At 56.7% G+C, this 27,523-nt stretch overlaps 1 protein-coding gene across 2 annotated transcripts; it reads right to left on the bottom strand.

Annotated features, from left to right (window-relative positions):
• Positions 1 to 886: 886 nt before the first annotated feature.
• On the bottom strand, positions 887 to 27,323 carry WNT9A (Wnt family member 9A). 2 transcript variants are annotated; one of them, XM_004284036.3, is made up of 4 exons: positions 26,999 to 27,323; positions 7,705 to 7,961; positions 6,354 to 6,616; positions 887 to 4,093 (listed from the first exon to the last, which is right to left on the bottom strand). In XM_004284036.3, the coding sequence occupies exons 1-4, from the start codon at positions 27,091 to 27,093 to the stop codon at positions 3,611 to 3,613; spliced, it is 1,098 nt and encodes a 365-aa protein (XP_004284084.1). In that variant the 5' UTR covers positions 27,094 to 27,323; the 3' UTR covers positions 887 to 3,610. The 2 variants fall into 2 exon arrangements, with proteins under 2 accessions (XP_004284084.1, XP_033269337.1); XM_033413446.2 differs by having other exon boundaries at positions 7,705 to 18,005; positions 26,999 to 27,131.
• Between the last annotated feature and the right edge of the window lie 200 nt (positions 27,324 to 27,523).

Below are 27,523 nucleotides of genomic sequence, written 5' to 3'. Positions count from 1 at the left end.
CAGGTCCCCTGGACTGCAGTGGTTGGGGCTCTGTCCCCCAAAGTTCACATCCACCTGAACTTCAGGATACGACTTTATTTGGGAAAGGGTCTTTGCAGATTATACTTAGTTACTTGAGTCAATGATTTCAAGATCAGAGCATCCTGGACTGTCTAGGTGGGCCCTATGTTCCATGGCAGGTGTCCTCCTAAGAGACAGAGGGGAGAAGACAAAGAAGACACGGAGAGGGCCACGTGAAGATGGAAGCAGAGACGGGAGTGATGTGGCCACAAGCCCAGGAATGCCTGGAAGAGGCAGGAAGGGTCATCCTCTAGAGCCTCCCGAGAGAGCTCAGCCTGCCCACTTCTGGCCTCCACAGCTGGGAGAGAACAAATTCCTGTTGCTGTAAGTCGTGCCCCTCACCCCGTTTGTGGTCATGTGTTATGATTGCCCCTTGACTAATACAGGGGACAAAGCCCCCCAGCAGTCCCCACACTCCTGCTCCAGAGGAGAGAGTGAAACAGGGCCTCAGCAGGCACTCTGGTGGAGATGAGGGTTTGGAGGCTCACTGAGAGCACTGTTTGAGGGTGTGCTGGGACAGAGGCCAAGCTCGAAGGAGCTGGGCATGTGGTCCTCCAGTGCCCGCCTATGAGAGGATCCATGGGGCCACTGAGTGACAGGGGACCTGGGATATGGTCCCTGCACGTGAGAGCTGCTGCATCTCCAGGTGCTAACAGGGAACTACCACCCCTCCCGCCTCTGGGGAGGGCTGGGCTGGACTTGGTCTGTGAGAGGCCTGTAAACCCTCTCATCTCCCTGGGCCCTCCTCCCTCAGGCCTCCTCCTCACACAGGCCCTTCTCCCCAGGACCACTGGAACCCCTCTGAAGGCAGCCAATGAGATGAGGCTATAATTTAAAAATACATTTATTTAGTGTTTCCATTTGTTTCTGTTCTGTTACACAAGGCCATTAAATAAATACATTCTCCAAGTCACTCGAGTACACACCTACTCGCTATACAGATGAGGTAGAGAAATCAACAGGCTCACACAAGACTTCTCTCGTGTGTGAATGCCCCTCTCCTCCCGCCCGCCTGGACCTGGCCTAACCAAGCTCGGAGTCACGTCTGTGCATGCTGAGAAGAGAGCAGGTGGCCGGGACCCGCCTGGCCCTCAGCATGGCTCTGCCCCTGCGGCCCTGGGGGGGTCGGGGGATCTGGACCCCGCCACAGAACATGTTTTCTTTTAGAGATCCTCTGCTGCACAGAGAGAAGCATGTTAATGAGAGGCTCCGTCAGCGGGAGTTGTTTCTTTGCTTAGCAAGACATTTTGATATATATTTATGTATAAACAAACCAGCCAGCAGACGTTTTCAATCTGCCTTGTTTAAAAAAATACTTTTCTTAATATTTATGACATAGAGCTAAATGTGGTATTTGATTAAAAAAAATCCTTCCTCTGACTTGCCGCCTTTCCAGACCCAGTAGTGACCGAGCTACAGTCTTGTCATAGAAGCATGGCCAGGTCTGCGTGCAGGTGGGAATGCTTGGGGACAACTGGGATGCACCCCAGCCTATCCTCACCCTCTCCAGCCAGGCGTGAAGGAGACTGAGGGGCAGACCCACATCGTCCACTGTCCCCTCCCAGGGGACGTGCCTTGGCTGCACCACTCTGTCAGCATGCACTTATTCATGGGGCTGTTCTCTGAACCACAGGAGAATAAACTTTACTATTTACACTATAAAACAGGGACAAAGAGACCCACATCCACATAAATAGGTTTTCTTTTAAAAACAGTCCCCAGGGTTCCTGAAGCCCCCCTGGACTCCGAGGAATCCCTTCACTCAGTAGTTCCCGTGTCCACGCTGCCACCCAGCTCTGCGCTTGCCCAAACCCCAGTGCACACCCTCGGGGCACAGTCATAGAGCTGAGCAGGATGGGCCCAGGGCTGGAGGCCCCACCAACATGGGAAGTAGAGCTCCACACTTAGGAAGGGCACAGGGCAGAGGCCACACCCCAACCAACCACTGACCACAACCCAACACAGTGTGCATGATCACACACACCACACACATGCAGACATGCTTACGCACATGCGTGCACGCACACACGTATGCTCACACATGCACACGCAAAGCACAGACACCACACATGCACAAACATGTGCACATGGTCACACGCATACATGCATCCGTGTACGTACATGCACACCCATGCGCAGATGTGCTCATTCTCATGCGTGAACACACACCACATGCAGATAATATACGTGCTCACGCACATGCACTTATGCATACACACATCACATACTCACACACATGTACACTCATGCATGCACACAATCAAACATGCTCATGCACACACACCACACACTCACGCATGCATACACACATGCACACATGTGTGCACACACCCTCAAACCAAATCAGGTCAGCGCTGGCCATCCTTTTCCCTTCCCTGCAAAATCAACAGCATGGCCAAGGAGAACGGCCTTCCATTTGCCACATCCTAACCTAGACTCTCTCCACCCATGTCTGTCCCCGCCCTGCCTCCCCCACAGTGACAGAGAGCAAGCTGTGCCTTCCTCATGAAATGAACCTCCAAGGGGCTGGCCCTGCCCCTCTGCCCATGCCCACCTCTGGGGGAGAACAGGCCACCTTCTGCCACCCCCAGCCCCAGAATCTGCATTGAGGAGGCTAGAGTGTGGAGCCACGTGCCCACAGGGTGCAGAGCAGGGCCCGTCCACTTCCCAGGTCAGCCTTGCTATGGGTAGCCGGCCTGGACCATGGGACCTGGCTTCCAGAAACCCTGAGGGTGGTGGCCAGACACAGCCTGCTTTACTTCTTCAAAAACAACGACAGCATGTCTCTCTGGATTTAGTGGTTTCAAACGACAAAGCAGATCAGGCGAACAGTTTAGGAGGGGGCGTGGAGGGGAGGGAGAAAGGGGCCCCTCCAGGCGAGGCTCTGCTGAGAGGGGGAGGAGCCACAGCCTAGGAGACTGCAGGGATGGAGAAAATAATAATTATATATTAGTTAAATAAAAATAACTTAAAAGTCACTGATATCACTCCAAAGAGAAGTACTCGATGTCAGAGGGGGCCGGCAGTAGAAACCCCGCACCTGGGCAGCCAGGCATCTGCTCTCTACCCTAGTGGTTTGACTCTAAGCCAGTGCTGGTGCAGGACAGGCCACAGGCAGCTCACACAGAGGCCGTGTGGTCACGAAGGTGTGCCCACTGCTCCTCAGAGGGCACCCAGCGCAGGAGGGCCACCTGGTGACTCAGGGGGACACAGCTTGGAAAGCATCTGTGCAAAGCTCTCAGGTCATGGGGAGGGACAAACAGAGGGGATGCAGAGGTCAGACTAGGCCTTTGAGATGGGGAGATAAAAGGGCAGAGATGGCCAACCCAGCCAACTCCCTGGCCTCTGCCCCTGCCTTGTAACCAAGTATACTGGGGGCGCCCGGGTCAAGGACTCAGCCCCTGCAGGTCTAGACCCCTCACATGGCACACACCACCTGTACCCCTGCAACAGCCTGGCCAGGCCCAGGGGCTCAGCCCCTGCAGGTGTACACCGCTCACATTGCACACACTGCCTGCACCCCTGCAGCAGCCTGGCCAGGCACAGGGGCTCAGCCCTTGCAGGTGTAGACTTCCTCGCGCTGGGTGCACTGCCTGCACTCCACATAGCAGCACCAGCGCACCTGGCACTGGCAAGGCCGGGTCACCACCCGACTCTGTGTGTTGTGACCACGCCCACAGCAGATACTCTCGCAGTTCTTCTCACGGTGGCACCTGCGGCCGGCAGTGCCTGGGGAGAAGCGGCCGGCCAGGCAGAAGCTGGGTGAGTCGTCCAGGTGCACTAGCTCCGGAGTGCGGGGCAGTGGGTCGCCACCACCCGTCCCTGTGGCCCGGCCCCGCGGTGGTGAGATGGCGCCGGCCTCGCCGGTGGCCTCATTGGTGGTGCTGCCCACCTTGAGCGCTGTCTCGTACTTGTGCTTCAGGCGCTTGCCCACCTCATGGAAAGGCGCCAGCTGCCGCCAGCACGTCCGCACGGTGCACGAGCCTGACACGCCGTGGCACTTGCATGTGGTCTCCACCCCAGCCTTGATCACCTGGGAGGGAGGTGGGCATAAGGGCCACTCTGAGCAGACTGGAGACCAGTCCCCAAGGACAACCCTCAGAGGGGCTGGAACTGCCATTCACCCCAGGGCCAGATCTCATGGCGCCCCAGACCCAGGCCCAGGCAAAGGGGGTCACCACTGCTCATCACCCAGGCCCCCTGGTACCCACACATGTCCCTCCCTCTCCAAGTCATGAACCACCCAGGACAGAAACCCCATAGCCAGCACCACACCTTCAGAGAGGCCACTGCAGCACCCTGAACCCACCTCCTGCACCATCATGGTCCTCCCTTCCCATCCCTGCATCCCAGGCTGCCCTCTGCAAGGCAGGGCACACCTCCCCACTAGCCCCCCTGTCAGCACCCCCCAGGACCACACAGTCTGTCCTCAGCAGTCTGCTCCTTGAAAAAGTAAGGACAAGCAAGTTAGCTTGCCTAGTGGACAGAACTGGCCATGCCCCTGCCTGAGCACAGGGATCAGATGCTACTGCATGTGCAGGCACCATCCCCCACCCTGCTACTTGGAAAGTGGGAGAAAGCCTCCAGAGAGGTCCAGATGGGAGGGGGCTGCACCCACCGCACACATGCAGGCAGGAGCAGGCATGGCCCAGCACCCACACTCCGCTTGGGATCTGGGAAGCTGCCCAAGACCCAGGCTGGGCCCTTCCCCTCCCAGGACTTGGGTCCAACCTGCAAAGCCGTGGAGTCAGCCCAGCTGTCCCACGGGGCCTCCTGCCTGACTTTCCACACTGGGGTCCCTAGAGGGACACGGGGAAGAAGAACGGCAGGGGAAGGGGAGGTCCCTCTCCCAGTGGGCCCCAAGCCAGGCCTGAGCTCCCACACTGCCCCCAGGGAGAGTCGGCTCAAGGGGGATTAAGAAACATAGCTGCCCTCCAGCCAGGCAACAGAAGAGTCACATTTAATGATACTTTGCTGAGAAACCCGGACAAATTTAATTAAAACGAGGCTTACCCAGGACCAGTGGAGCTAATGGAGCACTTTCATATTCTGACTTTTCATTAATAGCTTACAAAAGAGCGAGTGCAGAGGAAAAGAAAGGGCCTCCCATGGGGGATTTAATCAGCCTGCACCCCTCCCCAGAGGGTGGAAGGAGAGGCAGAGCTCCTGTGGAATAAGGGGAAATTGATTCTTTAATAAGCCCACACCTCAGAACTCTGGCTTCTCAATAAAGAGGGGCTCAGAGTGAGGCTGGCATTAATTACCTCACGCCCCCCTCCAGCCCCTAGGCTGGGGCTCCATATCGCAAGGGCTGCCCAGCAAGCACGCAGCTCCCCCTCCCAGCCCCTGACTATCCCCCAGCTCAGGCTGGGCCTTGGGAGGCGTTTGACTGGCCAGCCTGTGCAGGGACTAAGAGGGTGGGGTGTTCTGTCCACAGTGAAGGTGGTGGGACCCGATGCCTCCTCCAGCGGCGTGGAGCCAAGGGGCTGGCGGGTGGGTAGAGAGTGGCTGCGGAGCCAGGTCCCCCCAGGTCCAGCCATGCCTGCAGCCAGCAGCTCCCAGAAGGGCCCAGCAAGAGAGCTGAAACAGTCCTTTTCACCTTGAGTCTTTTGTTTCAAGTTTCCTCGGAACAGTCCTGGCCACAGACAGGGTCCCTGAGGTAGCAGCCGCCTCCCCAGCTTGAGCCAGCCACACCCCCAGCTTTTCCCCGGGACCCCTGGACCACATACTTACCCGTTTGCTGTCCACCTAGGTCCCTGGTGACAGGACCACCCACCCCTCAGCCCTGGCGGGTAGGGACCAGTCCATTGTCTTCCTGGTTAGATGGTGCCCAGCAGGGAGACCCTCCCTGTGGCCTTGACCAGCCAGGACCCACCTGCCTGTTCACCAGCCAGCAGCAAGTAGGCCTTCTGGTTCCACCCAACCATGGGAGACCACGGGGCACCCCTCCATGGAGTTCCCCACCATGACAACTAGTATCCCTGCCCATCTGGTAAGTAATGAGCCTTATAAGCAGAAGGACTGGAGGCCCTGGCTGTCACCAGTGGCTGGAACAGAGCCCCAGAGGCAGCCGACTTCACCTCCTCCCAGCCCTCTCCACCACCAATGCCCCTCCCTCAGCCCCTGCACCCCAGCCCTTAAACACATATGCACCCTGCCCACCCCTCTGCACTTTCCCGCCCTGCTCCCCAACTCACGCCACCTGCAACCCCACACCCACCCCATGCCCTGCCCTGTGCCCTGTGCGCCCCCCACCCTGCACCGTTTCCCACTCCGCACCCCACCCCGCTTGCCTTCACACCCACGAGGTTGTTGTGGAAATCCACACGGGCTCGCAGATCCTTGCTAGACCGCCGACCCAGGAACTCCTTGACGAACTTGCTGCTGTACTTGAGATTGTCCCCGCAGCCACCCCACTGCCAGGCCTCTCGGTTCTCCAAGTCAGGGGCCTCATCACAAGTGCAGCGCTCCATGCGGCCTGCACTGCATGCCTTGGCCAGTGCATGCGTCAGGCCAGCAGAGGAGATGGCGTAAAGGAAGGCTGTCTCCTTGAAGCCTGGGGTGGTGGGGGCAGGGGCAGGTCAGCAGGCCACAGCGGCCCCCGTCTCCCTCAGGTGCAGCCAAATCATGGCATCCCCAGGCACACATTCCGTATAGAGCAGGGTCTGCGGGAAGGATCCTTCCTGGTGTGTTCCATGCAGGGAGGGGCGTACCTGCCTGGGCTGCCATGTGCACCTGGGGACAGGAGGTGCTCCCTCGTGCCCTAGACATAGGACTGGTCAGGGGCAGGAGAGAACCCAGAGTGTACTGGGCCACAGGTGTGCCCAGCAATCGGAGACCCTATCCATCTGGGTCTCCAACCTACTAGACTGGCCAGGGCCCTCTGTGAGCCTTGCCATGCCCTGGGCCTCAGGTCCCTAGTTTTGTTTTTTTTTTAACATCTTTATTGGAGTATAATTGCTTTACAATGGTGTGTTAGTTTCTGCTTTATAACAAAGGGAATCAGCTATACATATACATATATCCCCATATCTCCTCCCTCTTGCATCTCCCTCCCTCCCACCCTCCCTATCCCACCCCTCTAGGTGGTCACAAACCACCGAGCTGATCTCCCTGTGCTATGCGGCTGCTTCCCACTAGCTATCTATTTTACATTTAGTAGTGTATATATGTTCATGCCACTCTCTCACTTCGTCCCAGCTTACCCTTCCCCCGTGTCCCCTAGTTTTTAAAACAACGCTGTTGAGAGACTCAGATGAGAGCCCCCCTCGGCACCCTCATGCAGAAGGAGACACAAGAGAGGAGGCTCCGTGCTCTGGGCTGGGGCACCAGCTGGACCCCTGCTCCTGTGCCCAGGCACCGGGCCTCAGCCACTGCCATGTGGCAAGAGCCATCAGAGCTGCCTCAGGCCTTGTCACAGCTGACCACATGTGCCTTGTGCCACCAGCAACTGTTTCATGCAGGTGTGAGAAGGGACCGGGCATGGGGGAGAGGGCAGGAGGCAGGGGAAGGGGGGATTGGGGGGGTCAGATCCCACCCACCACCCAGTCACCTGGAACTCAGCTGAGGTGCTGCACTAGGGGCGCACACCAGGGCCAGGAGGTCCTGCCTCCCTGCTCCGGCCCAGTGTCCCAGCACACTCACCTCGCTTGAGCAGACTGGCCCGGTAGCGACCCTCCAACGTACAGTTCCAGCGCTCAAACCGGAACTGGTACTGGCACTCGAGAGCACTCATGCTGACCGCTTCCACCAGCGTCTCAGCCACACCGGGGTCCCGGCGGCACATGCGCCGCTGCTTGCGCTCCAGCTTCAGCCGGTCGCAGGCCTTGTAGTGTGCCTGGGCAGCTGCTTCCGGCTCCAGGGTCAGCGGGAGGATGGTCAGGGGCTCACTGCCCGTCAGCCTGGGCACAGAGAGGCCAGAGTGAGCCCTGCCCCAGAGGCAGAAGGTGGGCGCTGGGCGAGGGCTGCAGATGCTGGGGCAGCAGAAGAACCTGCTCGGCCGGAAAGCATGGTGGCAACTGGATAGGAGCCCCAGTGGGCCCACCTGGGGGACAGAAGGGGCAGCAGGCCCAGGGACGGTATAGAAAGGCCACAGAGAACCTGGCAGCGGAGGGGTGGTGAGAAGGCCGTGGGACCCTTGCCCACCAGGCATCCTCTCTACACCCGCTTGCCCCCATATCCACTCACGCCCTGCCCTGCCAACTGCTTGTGGACCCCTGCCTGGCCCCCTGCACGCCCTGGGTTCTCACACTGGCTGCCCAGTGAGCATAACTCAGGTATCCACACGGATGCTGACCACTCCCCAACAAGTCCCTTCAGGGAGTCACACCCCAGCTGACACCAGCCTCACTGCCCAGGTCTGATGACAGGGGAAGGAACACACAGCTAGAAACTCATACACACACACCTGGGAAGACTGCCCAGCCCAGGGTATTGGCCAAGGGCAGACAACCAAGGCAGGGAGCGGGCACAGTTGCCTCAGGCCGCATGAGACGTACATCTACTGTACCCTCCCCGACCCACTCCCATGTCTGCTTACCCAGCTTGCTCTAGGACCCCCACACTCTGCCATCCCCAGCTAGGGGTGCCCCCCACGGCCCTGTGGTCCCTTGAGGATGGCCCTGGCTCACTCCCTGTCCTGCAGCCTGTGCAGATGGCCCCCATGGTTCCAATGGGGTCTCCTGGAATATGTGCACCAGAAGGGGCCTCTCGTCCCAGGACCCAGGTGCCACCCGGGAAGTGGGCTCCTGGTCCTTGTGCAACTCCACCCCTTCTCTTGGCTGAGCCAAGGCCCTGGCCTGGGTCCGTCTTCCTCTGTCTGGCCTGCCTGCCCTAACTCCTTACCAGCTGCTCCATCCAGGGACTGACTGGCTCTGGCCTTCTGCCTGCTCTGTGCTCAGAACCATGGGCCTCAGTGTCCCCAGACAGACAACTGCACATCTGGGCTCCAGGAACGTCCAGGCCCAGCCCCACCCAGACCTTCAGCCCTCAGGAGGGAGAGGTGCCCACCTGGACGTGAATGGGGCTCAGAGCCCACCACTAGAAACAAGCCCCAGCCCCCACCTCTCACCTCAGCCAACCCCAGGAACCAGGGGTATCAGGAGTTCACAGATACTGGAGCCCCACACCATGCCCCATCCCATTTCTTGCTGTCCTTCCAAAGCCCCCTCAGGGGTACGGTGGCCACTGGGCTGACAAGGAGAGCTGCAGCTTTCTGCAGGGGAAGGGATGTGGGCAGGGCCTTCTAGAACCCCACCCTCTAACAGACTCCAGCAGTAATGCTGCAGGTTGAGGTTCCCCTGGGGACAACCTCGGGTACCACATTTTGTAGCTGCATGCACACACCCCCCAGCATGCCCTGCCCTGCCTAGTGGAGAGGGGAGTCGCTGCATATCCACCCTGGTAAGGGTGGGGCCCGTGCAAAGCAGAATCGGCCCTACCCTGAGGCCTCTGGATCCCGGTCCCTGAAGGAGTTGCCCCTGTCTCACCCTTGCTGATCAGCTCCCTGAGAACAGCAAAGCAGGATGCTGAGGCTTGGGAACCAGGCTGACAGGAGGCCCAGGCAGCATTGGGCAAGGAGGCTACCGGAACACCAGAGCTGACTGGTCAGGCCTAGGGGTGCAGAGCAGAAAGGACCACTACCCCCCACCTCTGCACACTTAGGTGCAGCATGAGTGAGGCCATGGTGGGCACCCTGAGAAGACCCACCCCAGGCCTTGGCCCTGCTCTCCACAGTGCTCAGAGCTAGTGTACCGGTGAGCTGTGGGAGAGCAGAGGTGGCAACTGCTCCCAACCCTGAGACCAAGGGCGTGGGTGAGCAGAGCCCACAGAGGCATCCCTGCCAGCTCAAGTCTGTGCAGACGTTGCTGAAAGACCCGTGCCCCTCTCCGTAAGCAACACTCTGAATCAGGAGGCCCCTGGGTGTGCTGTGGGAGGCCAGCATGGGTGCTGGCTAGAGGAGAAGCTCCAAAGGTCCCTGAGACACGGACAGATCCTTTGTGGGCCACTGAGCAGTGGGGATGCAGAGGCAGTAAGACCTTCGGGGAGAAGACACGTGAGCTTGGAGCTGGGACGATGCATTGGAGGGGTAGCAGCACACGGCAGCCCCAGTTACCTGCACCCCTTATCTAGCATTAGGACTTCATGCCTAAGGACATGGGGATGTGGCAGAGGCTGACGTCAGGGGGCAGTTTTGTGGACTTCCAGGCCCCTGCCTGAGGACAGCTGCTGCACTGGGGCAGGGTGAGCAGGCAGGGGCCCGAGGACCCTGGGCTGGAGGCCGGAAGAGCCATACTCCTCACACAAAGACAGCTCACACAGTGGAGACTTGTCCCCAGACAGGAATGTCAACAGCTGTGCCCAGAACTGCGTGCCACATGGCTAAAGCACTGTAGCCTCCAACCAGCACATCCCCCAGGCAGGATTCAGATTAACCAAGCTCCCACCGCTGCCAAAACATTCCGGCATCCAAGAAGACCCCTACTGTAAGGCCATCCTGGGGGGACCTGGGGCCAGGCTGGAAACGGACGAGGAGAGGGAGACAAATGGCAGGTGATGCTGCCTTCCAGTCTTCCAGGAGGCATTGGGGGTGCCTGTGTCCAAATTCTGCACATGGGCACTGAGGACAGGGCCCCCCCCACCTGGTGCCAGCCTGTGTCCACACTGCACATGAGGAGCTAACTCAGGGGTCCCCCACACCCAGGGCCAGTCTACATAGCTACAGGTAGTTTCACTCCCACCTGGCCTCAGCATGTCCACCAGGGTATCAGAGGCAGCTCCATAAACACAGCCACAGGCAAGCTGACACTCTCCTGAGGCCAGGTGGGGTCTACATCTGTTCTGGGCAGAAGGATGTTGAGGAAGAGTCAGCTCAAGTCCAGGAATGGCCATCTGAAAATCGTGTGGCCACATGGCTGAGGCCTGAGGCCCAAGGGCCAGGCCTTTCCCCTGAGCCATCACCCAGCTCCCATGGTAGGCATGAGGCTGAAACCCAAGGGGGCAGCACTGCTCTACCCCCCGGCGTCCCTCATCCCAAGATGGCACATCCCCACCTCCCTTTTATGGGGGCCCAGCTGGCCCCTGCCCAGGCCCCCTTAACAGTCAGTGTGGACTCAGTGCAGCCAGCCTGTGAACTTATGGCCCGGGGTGCAGCAACAGAGGACAAACCCTCACGGAGGTGCAGGGGTGAGACAATGCATGGGGTACAGGGAAGAGGGTGGCCATCAGGTGGGTCCGGGCTCAGTGGAGAAGGTCCCAGGGACAAGAGGCAGAAACGACAACACAACGAGGAACCCACAGAAGTGCTGGAGGAAAGATGAGAGGTTCATAAAACATTCTTAGAATCAGGGAGGCTTTTGTCAGAGTGACTCAGAATCCAAAATGCCTTTAAAATTTAATAAATTAGACTATCTAAATGTACAAGAATCTCTGCACAGCAAAAAGTAGCATAGAACCCCAAGACCAACAGAGGAAATGCTGCAATTCAGATCCCAGGCCAAGGACCAAGTTTCTTTGCTTGTGTGTGGGCATGTGCATATGGGCACATGTGCATGTGTTGCATGTACATATGTGGACACAGGCGTATCTTTTCCTCTAGATCAATAACAAAGGAATCAACTGTTAATTGGATACAGGATATGAACATACAGTTCAAGGGAAGGGAATATAGCTGGCTGTTAAAAACTTATTTGCATTTCACTCAAAAAAATGCAAAATAAAACTATATTGAGGGCTTCCCTGGTGGCGCAGTGGTTGAGAGTCCGCCTGCCGATGCAGGGGACACGGGTTCGTGCCCCGGTCCGGGAAGACCCCACATGCCGTGGAGCGGCTGGGCCTGTGAGCCATGGCTGCTAAGCCTGTGCGTCCGGAGCCTGTGCTCCGCAATGGGAGAGGCCACAACAGTGAGAGGCCCGTGTACAGCAAAAACAAAAACAAAAAACTATATTGATAGGTTATTTTTCATTCATCAGAGGAGTACAAATCAATGTCTGATAGGATTATTGTCAAGGACACAGGGAAGGAGGTGTTCCTCCTTGGCTGGAATTCTGGACTGACATATCTATAAAAATTCACCCACCAATTCTCTTTCTAGAAATACAGACTACAGATATGTTATCTTAAAACATATAAGCAAAAAAAAAAAATTTAATGTCAGCAGCAAGAAAAAACGTACAAGTGTATGTCACTCACATGTTACCCAATGCAATGCTGTCGTGCAAAAACACTGGAAGCACTGTTTGGTATTCAAAAAGACTGGAGATTGGCTGAATAAATGGGCTCCATCCACTCCAGTATTCAGCAGGCCTCAGAAATGCCGCAGCCCACCTGCTGTGTACACTCAGTGCAAGGCACAGGCCTACCTCTGCAGAGTACCTGCGTGCACACCTGTGGGTGCACGGGGCAACCCAGGATAAAGGCAGCCTGGGGCAGAGGAAACACGTTCTTCTCCCTTATGGCGTGTGAGCCACTCACACGTTGTCCCATGCACTTGTGGCCCATTCAAAATGACAAAGTTCAACATACAGCCAGTGGCATGGAGAAGTCCCTCACAGGCTCTCAGCCCTGTATGCCAGCCTGGAGCAATGAGCCTCTGCCCACACAGCCTATCTCCAGGGGCTGCGCCTTCCAGCCCAGAAAGCGCCCAGGCCACCCGGCACAGCACAGACCCTCCAACCACCCAGCTGCCCACACCAGTGCACCTGCCACTGTGCTCAACACAGCTGCCCCTCCCTCTCTGTGGGCATCTGGTCTGAGACAGGCGGGTCGATGGGCACATAAGCCTGCCCAGGAAGCCCATGGAGGACTTGAGTCCAGGTTGGCTGCCCTTGCTCCACCTGGCTGTCCTCTCCCAGCGCTGGACCCATTTCCTGGGAAGAAACGAGACCTAAATGTTGGTCTGGTACTTTACAACACTCAGGTATCTTCAAAAGATATAATACACACATGGAAGTGAGCAGCACAACTGGGAAACACAGCTCTCACCCAGCTCAAGAAACAGCCTTGTGCCCAGGCACTCTCAACTGCCACCACTAATGTCATAAACAATCTCCTAAACATCTTCCAAAAGCTTCCCCATCTTGCTGTGCACATCCAGCTCTCCATCCAGCTGACACCAACATCTGCCCATGAAGTATGGTGGGGCCAGCATCCCTCCCTCAGGATCCCAAAGGTTCCATCTCCTCGCTGCTCTGTGATGTCACAGCAGCCTCACATGTGGCTCATTTCCAGGCTCCACCCTGGGCTAGTGTCACGAGCTCCTGACGTTTTACTGGGATTCCGTCAGGAGCTCCTTCCAACAGATTCCAAGGGCACACGTTGGCTCTGCATTTGCACACACGTGACAGGGTTTGCTGGGGTGGTCATGACTGCTCTGTGCAATTTTTTAAAATAAATTTATTTATATATTTTTGGCTGCATTGGGTCTTCTTTGCAGTGTGCGGGCTTTCTCTAATTGTGGCGAGCGGGGCTACTCTTCGTTGCAGTGCACGGGCTTCTCATTGTGATGGCTTCTCTTGTTGCAGAGCACGGGCTCTAGGCGCGTGGGCTCAGTAGTTGTGGTGCACAGGCTTAGTTGCTCTGCAGCATGTGGGATCTTCCCGGACCAGGGATCGAACCCGTGACCCCTGCATTGGTAGGCAGATGCTTAACCACTGCGCCACCAGGGAAGTCCCCTGTGTGTGTAATTTTGAATCTCTCCATTGGTGAGAACAGCATCTCTCTCCATTTACTCAGGATTCCTTCCTGCCTCTCTCTGAAGTCTTACACGTTCCCCCACTGAAGTCTGAAGTCTTACAGCCTCCCACAGGGCTGGCCTGTATTAGAGTCAGTCTGTGTTCCAGAGTGATAGTGTATAAAAATAAAATAATTTTATAAAGTCAGTCTTCCCTCTGTTGCTGACCTACAAAAGTCCAACTGACCCTATGCTGATTTAGTATTTGGTGACCTTGCTATGTGTTGTAATTCATCTCTGATGATTTTCAGATGCTCTGTGTACAATCATGCAGTCTGCAGAGACACCAGTCTATTTTCTTACTATGCGGTTCTTCCTGCCTTGCTACACTGGCTAGGGCCATCAGCATAATCGTGCAGAATCTGCCAGCTACCCTCTGGGACCCAGCCTCCTGACCCCCAGCTCCACAGCCACCAGCCAGCACAGAGCATGTGTGGCCATGAAGTGAAGGAGAGAACTGTGGGCACCACCACCAGAAAGTGGGGACCCTCATCCTTGCTCATCTCTGCTACCCAGACCCACCCCTCCAGACGCAAGGGTGCCCTAAAGACTGGCACTACAAGGTGAGAGACCAGGAGTCAATGCACTCACAGAGCCAGAACGTGATTGCTACATGAGAGAAACGACTCCCATCATGCTTGAGGGTCTGTTAAGACAATTGGCATCACCCAGATTTAGACAACGGTGACGACAGGCATCCCTGTCTGACTCTTGGTTTTAAAAGGGAAGCTTTTGCCATTTCACCGTTAAGCATGAGGTTTGCTGTGTGTTTTTCTGGACACCCTGTATCAAGTTAAAGAAGTTCCCTTCTGCTTTTAGTTTGCTATGAATGTTTTTAAAATCACAAATGGATGTTGAACTTTATCAAATGTCATCCCTGCATCTTTTGATGTGTGATTTTTCTCCTTTAATCTGCTAAATTGAGGAATTTCACTAATTGATTTTTCTAATGTTAGACATTAAGCATTCCTGGAATAAACCCAGTTGGCCACGATGGGTTTTATCCTTTCTCTGTTTTGCTGATGTAACTTGATGATGTTTTGTCTAGGATGTTTGCATCCGTGCTTGTAATTTTCTTCTCCCATGCTCTTCCTGCTGAGTTTCAGTGCCTTAGCAGGAGTGTTTTTTTTTTTTTTTTTTTTTTTAATTTCCTAGAAGAGTTGTGTCAGATTAGAATCGTGTCTTCTTGACTGTTTGGTGGAACTTGCCATGAAGCCATGCAGGCTGACCTTTTCTTGGTGGAAACATTTCTTTTCTGGTCCAATTTCTTTTTCTTTTCTTTTAGAACACCTTTATATATCAAGATATAATTCACTTACCATAAACTTTGCCCATTTAAAGTATATAATTCAGCATTTTGTAGTATATTTGCAGATATATGCAAACACCACCACAGTCAATTTTAGGATATTTTCATCACTGCAAAAAGAAACTACTTAGCGTACTCTTTAGCTATTACCTCCCTATTCCCCTCCCCCAACTCCTGGCAACCACTAATCTACCTTCTGCCTCTGTGGGTCTGCCTGATCTGGACATTTCCTATAAAAGGAATCAAACAACGTGTGGCCTTTTCTGACTGGCTTCTTTCACTTAGCACAATGTTTTCAAGGTCCCTCCGTGTGGTAGCATGTAATAATATCCCCTTGTATGGATATACCACATGCTATTTTTCTACTCCTCAGGTGATGGACGTTTGAGCTGTTCAGTCTTTTTATTTATTTTACTGATTTAATTTATTTTTCGGCCGCGTCCTGCGGCATGAGGGATCTTAGTTCTCTGACCAGGGATGGAACCCGTACCCTTGGCATTGGGAGCGCAGAGTCTTAACCACTGGACTGCCAGGGAAGTCCCTGAGTTGTTCACTCTTCAGCTATTGTTCATAATGCCACTATGACCACTCATGTACACATATTTTTGTGAACATATGTTTTCATTTCTCATGGGTATAAACCCAGGAGTGGAACTGCTAGGTCATAGAGGAATTCCATATTTAATTGTTTGAGGAACTGTCAGATTGTTTGCAACAGTGACTATACCACTTTACATTCCCAATGACCCAATTTCTTTGCTTACTATAGTGTTAGTCAGTATTTCTATATCTTGAATCTGTTTCTGTTACTTTTTTGGTTTTCTCCATTTCCTCTAAATTTGCAGATTTATCAGCATGGAACTGTTCATTACATTCCCTTGTTTTTGTTTGCAGAATCTGTGATGATGTTCCCCGTAGCTGGACACTAGCACTCTGAGCCTCCTCTTCACTGGGTTAGTCTCCTCAGGTGTTTCTAAGACCTTCCCAGAGAGGGATCTGTTCATCTCTAATGCACCTTTTTTTGTTGATTTCTGCACTACTTCTACTTTCTTTCGGTTTACCTTACTTCTCTTCCTCACTTTTGTGATGGACACTTGCTGAGTGCTTTCAAGTGTCTCTCCACTTCTAAAATATGCATTTAAGCTACCACTGTGGCTGCTTCAGCCTCTCCGAAGCTGCAGCCTCAGGGCACCAGACTGAGCCTGACACAGCCCCAGGTCACTGACTAAAACAGTCACAGCTCAGATCACTGTGCTGAGTCTGAGTCTCTCTCTACTCTCATTTCCCTCTTTACCTTATGGCCCATTGAGCTGGTGTGTTCTCTCTCCATCCTCTTATGTTCTCTATCCTTACATCGTGTGTCTCTCACCCAGAGCCTATAATTAGACTCAGGACATGACCACAACCCCAATCACCTCAGCCTTATGCCTGGAACATTTCATCCACTGGGGTCCTGGGGTCTCAGTTTATCCTTTCTGCTGGCCATGCCTCTTCTTTTTCTTTTCTCCTCTCCTGCCTTCTTTTGGGTTATTTTCATTATTCTCCTTTTCCTTTTGTTAATTTGAAGTCATATATTTCCATTATTTTCATGGTTACCCTCAAAATTACAACATGAGTCTATAAGTTACCCATGTTCAATGTTGGTCAATACCACCCCCTTCTCAGTAATATGAGGCCTGAGAACACAACCTTGCTGACTCCCTGGAATTATATGCTGTTGTGTATTTTAGTTCTACATTTAGGACCCAACAGGAAGTTGTTCAATGCTCCCTTATCCCTCCTTCCCTGTGACCTTCTCCTTGCTGTTCACTCCTTTTTGTGTCTGGAACACAGCAGGGCCATTTCCCATGCCTAAGCTGCGGCGTCAACATTTCCTCCAGAGCAACTCTCAATTTGTCTGAAAATGTCTTTATTTCACCCTCATTTTACAGTAATCTTCACCGAGCGTAGAGTTCTTGGCTGGCAGTTATTTTCTTTTCATGCACCAAGGGGATGGTCCCACCACCTCCTGGCTTTGCTCTCAGTTCTGAACTTAGCTGTCAGCCTGACAATCCTTGGAAGGTAATCTGTATTTTGTTTTTTGGGATTGCTTTGGTGTTTTGCAGTTGCAATCTGTCATGTTCTGGCATGAGCTTTTTTTTTTTTTTTCCTGCTTAGAAAGACACTGGGCCTCTTGAATCTTCTTGATTGTTCTGATCAGTTTCAGAAAAACTCTCAGCCATTCTCTCCATGTATCACCCCATCAGTTTCTCTTCTCTTCTACCTCTGGGCCTCTGGTGGAGCATGTGGGACCTCCTCACTGTGTCCCCAGGTTTCTCACCCTCTCTGCTTTCTGTGTATCTGCCTTCCCATGCCACACTCTGTGTAATTTCTCTTGACCCATCTTACAGTTTGCTAATTCTCTTCAACTGTTTATAATCTGCTTTCAAATCAGTCTACTACTTAAAATTTTTCCCAGTTCTATTTGGTTTTTCCAAACTTGCTGGGTCAGTTTTTGTGGCTTCTCATTCCTTACAGATATCCCAAGCTTATCTTGCTCCTGCAAGCACAGTGAGAGTTGTTTTATTCAGTGTGGGATGCTCTGTTTACTGGTCTGCTGCCATCATTTCTGCAAGTCCTTTGGCTGCATTTCCCTGCACACCAAGCTATCTCTGACCATATGCTGGTCGCCGTATTTGAGAAACTGTTTGCAGGAATAATCTGAAGCACAGGATAAAGGTCCCCAAATTCACAGCCACCTGGAACCTCAGAATGTACCTTCTTTGGAATAAGGCTCTTTGCAGAAGTAATCAAGGTAAGGATCTTGAGACCAGATCATCCTGGATTAGGTCCCACGTTGCTGACGGCTCACCCCGCTGACGAGCTCTGCAGAGAGCACACTCCAGCCCTGGGGCAGCAGGAAAGAACCTAGGACAGACAGAGCCAAGTCCGGGGATGCCCAACCCCCTCTGTGGACCAGGCCTGAGGCTGTCATGCCTGACTGCTTGGGGACTACTAGCGCAGCCCCTCTGAGCACCCAGCCAGTCACACATCCTCACATCTGCCCCAAGGACAGCCAGGTAGCGGGACGGGCATTGTCGGAAGAGGGTGGGTGCAGGTTTGGCCCACGCTGGTACTGGAGCCATCCTTGTCCCACATCACTCAGCCCCTAGAACACCTCACCCCTTCTCACTCACAGTTGGGGGTAGGGGAACAGATTTCGATTGCCCTTCCTCCTGCCTACAGGCCCAGCCACCACAAGGTCCACCCTGCCCGCAAACCCAGCTCCCCGGGCATGGGGAGCTGAGACCCTGGGCTGGGCGGAAGGAGAAGAGGCCGGAGTTCCAGAAGCCACAGCGCCCTGCCAAGGAAACCTCAGCCCCACCAGACGGCGTTTAATTTCTGTGTGAATCAAATTCAAAACAAATTCCAGTGCTGAGAACTGGTTCTGAGATTAACCCTCCAACCTCCAGTGGCCTGCAGCCTCCCACCCAAGCAGGCGGGTGTGGGGTGGGCATAGACGCCACCAGAGCCTGGGGCTCCCCGAGAGCTCCACCATCACTTGGTGCCCTGCCGTGCCAAGGAGGAGGTGAGGGCCAAGGGATGGGGCTGAGCAGGGCGGGAGGGCAGCTCCCCGCATACAGGTCACACTGTGGCAGAGACCTTGTGTCTGTGACAGCTGTCACCTCCATCAGCTGTGAGAACTGCCAGGCCCCGACTTCCCCACCTCATGGGGCCCGAAGATTCCAGGGCACGAAGAGCTCTTGGTCAGTCCGCAGATCCATCACTGTCCAGGGAATTGCCTAGCTAAGGCCTGGCCACCCTGGGGGTCAGCTGGCAGACACAGGACTCAGCAAACTCCACTACACTGGGACCCACAGCACTGCCCACCAGGCCTGGCACCCCCAAGCCTAACAGAAAGGTCCTCATCCACACGAGGCCCCTGAAGCGAGCAGAACTCGTGGGACCCCCAGACTCTGAGGGCCACCAGCCAACTGCCCCCTTCCCAGAGCAGGTCGATGGAGCCCAGATTGGACAGTGGCATGCCGAAAGCCCCCAGGAAGGTGGCTGAGGCTGCACTGGACCCCCAGATTCACTGACTGCCGCAAGGAGAAGACGGGCTGCAGTGGCTTCATGGAGGAACCAGAGTGACCAGGCCACCTCTGTGCCCTGGTCACCACACCCCCAGGCCTCAGAGATGGCTGTGGACCCACGACGGGGCTGCCACAAAGGACAGGCAAGATGCAGGGCAGGTGCTCGGAGAGCCACCGGACCCCACCACCACCGCCGCCACTACCAGCATCACTTTGATATCTGGTTTCCTTCCAGGAGCTGGCCTCCCAGGGGCCTAGCACCATGCCAGACACAGATGGGGAACACTGGGACAGCCTCAATCAACACCCCACCCTGGGGTGGCCTGAGGCAGCCACTGCTGCTCCCTCTGTCCAAGAGGGAGCCAGGTCTGGTGTGCTCTGGTCTGGGAGCCCCTGGCAGCCTCTACTCTCGGGCCAGACCACTTCCCTGGCCACGTCTACCTCAGGTATCGCTAAGAAAAACAAACGCAGCTTGAGGCTTGCCTTTTTCCATTCCCTCGTCCGGCTGCCGGTCTCGAGGTGCAGGGCCTGCCAGCTGGGCGGCCGGGTTTCCTCCTGTGGCTAGGGGCACCAGGCCAGCCAGGAACCTCACTGGGAGGAGCAGGGGAGCATGGCGGGCTGTGCCCGCAGGTCACAGAGCCAGATGGCCAGCACACCACCCAGGTTGATACTGTCCTGAGTGGGGCTGCCCTCCTCTGGAGACCCTGGACCAGCCCACAGATGTCCGTTAATGATTAGTCCCTGCAGGAAAACAGGCTGGTCATCGTCCAGCCCATGCTACCAAGCCCCACTCCAGAGGCCTGCTCAGACCTGCTATGCACCGTGGGCAGCCACCTGCTCCCACCTCCCCGACCCTCGCTCAGTGGGGTCCTCAACCCCCACCTCCCACCCTGGGAGCTCCAGCAGAGCCCTCTCCCCTCAGCATGGCACACAGCAAAAACGCCCGCAAAGCCTCTGTCCAACATCTAGGCCCCATTGTCTTGTGTCTGCTGCACCTGGCCCACCATCCCTGCGCTGGAAGGTGTAATGGCCCAGTCAGCAAGTGTGGGTGCAGCGTGGTGGAGGTTAGGGCCAGGGGTGAGCAGGGGGCTGGGCCACCTGGTGAACGAGCACCTCAGACCCCACACCAGGCTCCTGGGTGCAGAGCCAGGAAGCGGAGGGGCCCCCTCACAGGCCTCGGAAGAGTCAGCCCAGCGCAGTTTGGAGGAGACACCACAAGGGAACCTCCTGGCTTCCCCAGAGGTGAGCTACAGGTAAGGAGTGATACTTCTGGGCTATGCTCTGGCTTCCTGGAAGAGGCAACAGCTGAGGCAGATGCAGGAGGATGGGTAGCCCCATGAGGACAGTGGCCCTGCTCCCCACCCACCAGAGGCTGACCTTCAAGCAGGGACCTGGCCTCACCCACTTCCCAGACAACTGCGCCTCCTCTGAAACCTCCTGCAGTCTGCTGAGCCAGGGTGGGCACTGCAGGGGCACCCCCACCTCTGGGACAATACACAAAGGGAGCCGGGTGCCCCCCAGGCTGGGATTAAGGGGGCTGAGTGCCGGCCCTGCTGACAGGTGTCATTTTTCTACAGCCAGGAAAGCCAAGCCAGGCCCCTTATCAGCTCATCGCTCCTCCCCGAATTCAGGGCCCACAGCCCCCCGGGAGGAATCGTGTGTGTGCATTCTTTTCCAGGAGAAAAAATACCCACACACTTCTATTGTCCTCTATATCACAAGGCCCCTGGGGTGGGTGGTGGGCGCCACCCTCAGTCTGGGGCCACCCTGAGAGCCTGGGCAGGATCATGCTAGTGCCCATGGCTCTGGAGTCAGGTCCTGGACCACAGTGGCAAGGACGGGGGTGAGATTAGGCCAGCTGTCCTCCCGTCCAGACGGCCGCCGGCTGTGGCAGAACATCTGCTCACACAGCTGAGGGGAGCCAGATGGCGGCGGCTTCCTCCTCACCTCAGACCCCACCAAGAGGCCACCGGACTCCACAGCCTGTGTGCACGAGATTCCCAGCCCAGAGGCCCAGTCCTGGCCTGATGCTCCCACCTGCCTCTATCTGGTCTCTGTATTAGGGGGCCAGGGCAGGGCCCCCCCAGGAGCCTATGGAAGGGGACAATAGGCCAGGCAGGGGCCAACGGTTTGGGAGTCCACAGCCCCCCAGAGAAGACTGGCCAGGAGAAGGGGGGAGGCAGGAGGGACTCTGGAGACGAGAGATGCAAGGGGCAGTGAGCTCCCCAAGGGATCCCCTCTGCCTCCCCATGTCTGCCCTGGACCCATAGGCTGGGAACCTGGAACACCTAGGTCCCTCTACTGGCCACAGAGGTCCTGGACCATAGTCTAAGAAGAATCCCCCCTCCTTTGCAGGCAGGAAGCCCAGGCCCCTCCACACCCACCCCTCTATCCTCTCCTGTCCCTGGAGCTCCCTTCCCTGACCTGAAGCCCTCCCCACATCCCCAGGCACCTTCCCTCAGCCTGCTGCCCCTGCCCTGCATCCCTTGTCACCTGCTGTTCTGAGGTCTCACCCATAGGGCTTCCAAGGGGCCTCAGCAATCTCCCTGCCAGCCCCTCAGCTGCCCTGGACACTGTGGATAGGGCCCCATCGCCTGGGCCCTCCCCCACCTCAGCTGCCAGTGCAGGCCTACCCTCTCCTGACCCTCTGAAGCACACTGCTCTCCATGGCCTCTCCCTCAAACACCAGACCTGAGGCCTTGCAGGACTGTTTCGGGCATGTCTGTCCAGAGGTGGGTCTCCATGGGTAGCACCTGCCCTGTTGCCCAAACCCACGTGACTCCCCACGCTCCTGCCTGCTTAGCTCACAGCACCACCACCCCTGGCCGGGGAATCCCCTGGGACACCTCTCCCTCTGTCAGCCCCTCCCTAGCCCCAGTGGACTCTGGGTCTCCCCAGCCTTTCCCCTACAGGTGAGCCCCAGCCCTCAGCCCCATACACAAGCCCGCCCAGCCCCTGTCAGAGCTGTATCGTTCTCTCAGCAGGGCTCCATCTTACCCCTTGCCCACTCACAGGCTCACCGTACAGCCTTGTCATTCTACCACTCTACCATTAGGCTCGCTCCTGCTGCCCAGGAAATCTTCCCTCCTTCTTCCTACTCTAGGGACCAGCTGGGAGCCCCTCCTCCAAGCAGCCAGCAGGCACGTGGCCACACAGGACTGCCAGCTGAGCCCCAGGCTCAGTATTCAGAGAAGCAGAGGAGATGCCCTCACCTCCTGGCACTGGGCAGTCGACCCTCCCTGACCCGCACTCAGAGCCCTCCCTCACCCCAATGACAGCAGCCCCTCTGGGGCAGACCTCGAGCACAGTGCCAGGGCCCCCAGCTAGCCCCAACCCCAGACCAGGCTCCAGCAAATGAACAGCCACCTGCGCCCTGGCCCCCCACATAGTCCACTGGGGGCCAAGCAGGGGGAAGATCTGTTGTGAAGACCCATGGGTGCAGCCCCTGTATGAAGGGGTGAGAGCATGCCAGCTCACAGGTCAAGAAAACAGGTTTTCCTCAGTCCAAGAATAGATCTAGAACATTTAAAGAGCTCTTACAACTCAACAGAAAGACAAACAACTGAGCCAAAAAGTAGGTAAAGAAACTGAATAGACATTTCCCCAAAATAAAACATTATAAATAGCCACTGTGCACATGAAAAGATGCTCAACATCACTAGTCATCAGGGAAATGTAAATCAAAACTACAATGAGACACCACCTCAAATCGACCAGGGTGGCCAGAATTTAAAAACAAACAAAAAAATATGTTTTCTTTAAAATCAGAGAATTAACAAGCATTGGTGAGGAATGGAGAAATTGGAACCCTCGTGCATTACTGATGGGAATGTAAAATGATGCTGTGGAAAACAGTTTGGTGGCTTCTCAAAAGGTTAAACGTAGCATTACTATATGATCCAACAATTCTACTTCTAGGTATGTACCGAGAAAAACTAAAAACATACAGCCAAAAAAAACGTGTACACCAATTTTCACAGGAGCATTATCCACGATAGCCAAAAGGTTGAAACTACCCAAGCGTCTATCAACAGATGAATAGGTGGAAGAAAACTGCCCTATGTCCAGCTAGTCAAATATTATTTAGTCACAAAAAGGAATGATGTACTGATTCTTGCTACAAAGGTGAATAAATCGTGGAAACAGTATGCTCGGTGAAAAGAGCCAGACGCGAAAGGCCACATATGGTATGATTCCATTTATATGAAATGTCCAGAATAGGCAAATCCACAGAAACAGAAAGTGGATTAGTGGTTGCCAGGGGCTGGGGGAGGGGGAGACGGGATATGAGGTTTCTGGGGTGATGAAAATGTTCTGGAATTAGATAGCGGTGCTGGCTGCACAGCCTTGTGGGTGTATTAAAAACCACTGAACTGTATACTTCAACTAAGTAAATTTACAGGATGTGAGTTACGTTTCAATAACAAAAAGACCTTTGGCCCTAAGGCCAATTGCCCTCCCCCATGTGCAATGGTCCAGAGCACCTCAGCTGCCTTTCAAACTGGCTCCCAGCACCCCTCATGGGCTAGGGAAGCCCTTAGTGTCACGCCTGGTGCTGCCTCTTCCATGCAGGCCTCCAGGCTACTTGGACCAGAGAGTTGGGATGAGCCCAGACCTCACAGCAGTGCCCCACTCCCCCACATCACCCTGCAAATGCTTCCTGTATAATGTGGAGTGCTGAAGCCAACACCACGAAAGAGCCTCAGGGCTCACCGTGCCCCTTCTTACTTCTATAGAAGACTAATCACGTTGGAAGCCTCAGGCCTCCGCTGGCCTGTGCAGCCCCTGGATGCCTGTCTAGCAGTTTCCCCAGGGGCCTCTGCAGGGGGCTGGCTCAGCACACACACGGGACCTCTAAGAAAGAGGCAGCAAGGTGCTGGGGAGCCCAGACCCTGCTCTGGCAAGCACAGATCCCCCACATCCCCAGATCCAGCCCCTGGCTCCAGGCTCAGGGGAGCACAAGGGTGGCTTGCCCCAGGGCCTGGAGCATCCCTTCCTGAGCAGGTTTCAGCACACAAGGCCCACCCTTTAGCTCTATATTCTCACCTGAGGATAACGCCAAGAGAGGAGCAAAGTATGGGAGAGCCCACCCAGATCTATGGGGTGGGGCAGGGGGCTTGTTGGTTGGCAGCAGGGAGGGGTGTCCAAGTTTGTATCTCAAACTTGCCACAAGACCTTGGGACAGTCTTTTCCTCCTTAGAGCCAGGCTCCACTTCCTTCCAAGAGAGCATCAGGCCAGCTGTCTAGGCCCCCAGAGCACAGACATCTCTGTAGCCCCAGGAGAACCAGATGGAAACACCACCTGCTAATCACACCAAAAAGAATGGTCAGGCCAGGGAGGAAGAGAGGAGAGCCCCTTTTCCATGGCAGGCAGGTGACCTGGAGGGCCCTGCCTGGTGGCCAGAGGCTGAGCAGGACAGCAGGAGCAGGGCGGGTTGGGTTGCAGCCTGGGGGGGTGGGGGGGCGGGGCGGGGAGGGCTCCCACCACCCACGTGATCCTCCCCCAGGCCAGCCTCTCTGGGTTTCTGGGCTGTAACTGGAGCTGCCCTGCCTGTGAGCCTCTGTGCCAGGCAGAGCTTTCAGAGTGGGGGAAGGGAGAGGAGGGCTGGATCCCAGCTCCTTCCCCCTGTTCCCTCTGTACTTGGGGTGGGGAGGGAAGCCCCAGCACAAGGCACAGAGAGGCCCCCTGGCTCTGGCCCAGCCCTGCCTGGCCCTGCCTGCCTTGGGCCATCTCCTCCTCCCCCTCCCCTCTGGCTCCTGCCCCTTTATTAAGCCCGGAGAAAGGGCCCCAGACCCAGGCTCAGCCAGTCACTGCTAGCCAGAGGCTGGGCCTCCATGCCTGGTGCTATCCTGAGTGGACTCCAGCACCAGGTCCCTTACCTTCTCTGCCTGTGGGGCTGGCACAGAGCCTGCCATCCTCCAGGACCTCCATCCACCAAGCTGAGTCTTGTCTCTCTTGTCTGGTGGCAGGGGGAGGGGGGAAGTGGGGTGTACCCCCAGCAGAGGCAGCAGAACTGCTTTCTATGCTACCCACGGGGCAGGACTTGGGAAGCCTCATTTGAGGGGGCCTTTGGGATTAAAGAGCAGGGCCAGAAGGGCTAGCTGGAGAAGCCACAGGGGCTCCAAGCCCTCCTGACTTGCCACACAGCCACTGGCCACACTTCCCTGAAGGTAACAAAGTGCAGAGAAAACACGGAGAAAAAGAGGGATGCTACAGGGGTTGGGATGGAGGGCAGGAGCCAGGACCCTGAACGCCACCCTGTGGGTCTGATCTTCCCAGAGAGAAAAGGCCAGCAGCAGGGAGACTCCAAGCAGAGCACAGCGTGGCGCAGACAAGCCTAGGGTGTGTCTGAAGCCTGGTGAGCAGACCCATGGCTGAGCCCGGACAGCGAGAAGGCACAGCTGGCTGACAGGCCATCGTGACTCACCGTGGACCTGCAGCCAGACAGCCAGCCTCTGACCCTCCCTCTGCCCGAGAGGGTGAGGCAAAGGCTGCACAGATGGCATGCAGGGGCGTGCCAGCCTCTGCACAGCCTGGGCCCCAGGCGGGCCAAACCCACAGCCACAGCTCTGGCTGCGGGGTGGGGTCTCCAGGGTAAGGAGACAGGGAGCTGACCCTGGAAGACAACCCAGGAAAAAAGAACAGGAGAAGGGGGAGGGGGGAGAAAAACACAAAGGGAAAGTTTCCCATGAAAATATTTTATTTTCTTTGAGAACAGGATACACCTGCAGGGCTTCTCGCCCAGTCGGCCTCTCCCCGCCCTGGCAGTGCCACATTTCTGGACCAACGGGGCCCTCTGCCGGCCAGGACGCTGCGCGCCGGCGCCTGGTCCAGGGGAGAGGGAACAGGTGACGACGGGTGGAGGGCGGCAGCCCGGGAACGGCCGCAGGGCACGCAGGACAGGGACTGGGCAGGACGCGAGGGTGGCCTCGGCTCCAGGAGTGGCACGGGGTAAGGAGGCGGGGAGACTGGGGAGATCCGGAGGGCTGCCCACACGATGCCACCCAGACCCCGGTGTGCCCATCTGCAGAGTACAGCGAGGGTCCCCAAAGCTCGCCCGTCTGGACATCCCAGATCTGGGAGCGAGGAACGAGGAAGGGCAGGAAGGAACGTCGGAGAGAGACGAGCCCAAACCACACTAACTGCTGCTGCGGAGAAGCGCGCAGGACAGCGACCCTGGAGGCGGCGGGAGGCAGCATTCACGGCTGGGCTGGGCCCTGCGCACCGGAGAGGTCCCACAGACGCGCTCCCGCGGGCCGGGGCCCGAGCGAACGTCAGAAGCAAAGCGCAAGAAAAATAAAATTCCTCCAGTCTGGAGTTTTTTTTTCCCTTTGGGGCTCAGAGCAAGGAACATCTGGATTTTGTACGTATTTTTTTGTTGTTGTTAAATTAACTTCTCGAGGAGAGAAAGGAGGGGGAAACTGCAAGGGGGGGTGGGTGTGCAGGGGCCAGGGAGGCTCCAGACGTTTGGCAAGAAATCCTGGCCTAAGGGAGCCGATAACCAGAGCTTGGTCCCGGAGCTCCAGGGAGCCTCACGCACGGCCGCGGGAGCGGCCGCAGCGACTACGGCTCCGGGGTCACGGAGGACCGGGGCCTCACGCCAGCCCGTCGGGTACGCCGGCCCCTCTCCGCGCTCCGCGCCACGGGGACACCGACTCGCGGACCCAGCGACGCGGGCTCCGCAAACAAACAGCTCCAGGCAACCCGGGGGCCCTCGCTAGCCCGGGCACCGCGCCCCGCGCACCTGGGTCGCCCCCGCCCTCGCGCCCGCGCCGGCCTCGGGCACGGCCCGCCCGCCCCGCCCGCCGGGCTGCCGAGGCACCTACCCGAAGTAGGCGGCCGAGGGGCGCAGCGCGGCGAGCAGCAGCGTCAGCGCGAAGGCCGCGGCCAGCCAGCGCGCCAGCAGGGGCCCATCCAGCATCTTGCCGCGCCGCGGCGGCTGACCATCTCGCTCCCGGCCCCGCGCTGGCCGCGCCGCAGCCGCCGCCCTCTTATAGCGCCCGGAGCGCCAGGCCGGGGGCGGGGCGCCGGCCAGCTGGCCCGGCCCCGCCCGCGCCCGGGGAGGGGTCACGCCGGCGCCGGGGGCGGGCCGAAACCCGAGCCAGCGCCCCGCCCAGCCTCGTTGCTGCCCGGCCACTCGGGTCTCAGGGCGCGCCTCGCGCGTGGGAAGGGAGGCACGCGAGGGGGCGGGTGGGAACCGGGGCGGCCGGAAGGGGCGGGAGCGTGGCGGGGGCCGGGGGAAGGGAACGAGCCCCAGGGCGGCTGTGGGGGTGGAGCCAAGACAGAGCGTTGGTGGCCTGGGGCAAGACGGCGGGGCCGGCGTTGGGCGGCTAGCCAGGTGGGAGCAAGCG

This window comes from Orcinus orca, chromosome 3, assembly GCF_937001465.1.
Source record: "Orcinus orca chromosome 3, mOrcOrc1.1, whole genome shotgun sequence".
Classification (NCBI taxonomy): Eukaryota; Metazoa; Chordata; class Mammalia; order Artiodactyla; family Delphinidae; genus Orcinus; species Orcinus orca.
The sequence above is the reverse complement of the archived record's forward strand: the minus strand, read 5'-3'. Positions and strand labels throughout refer to the sequence as shown.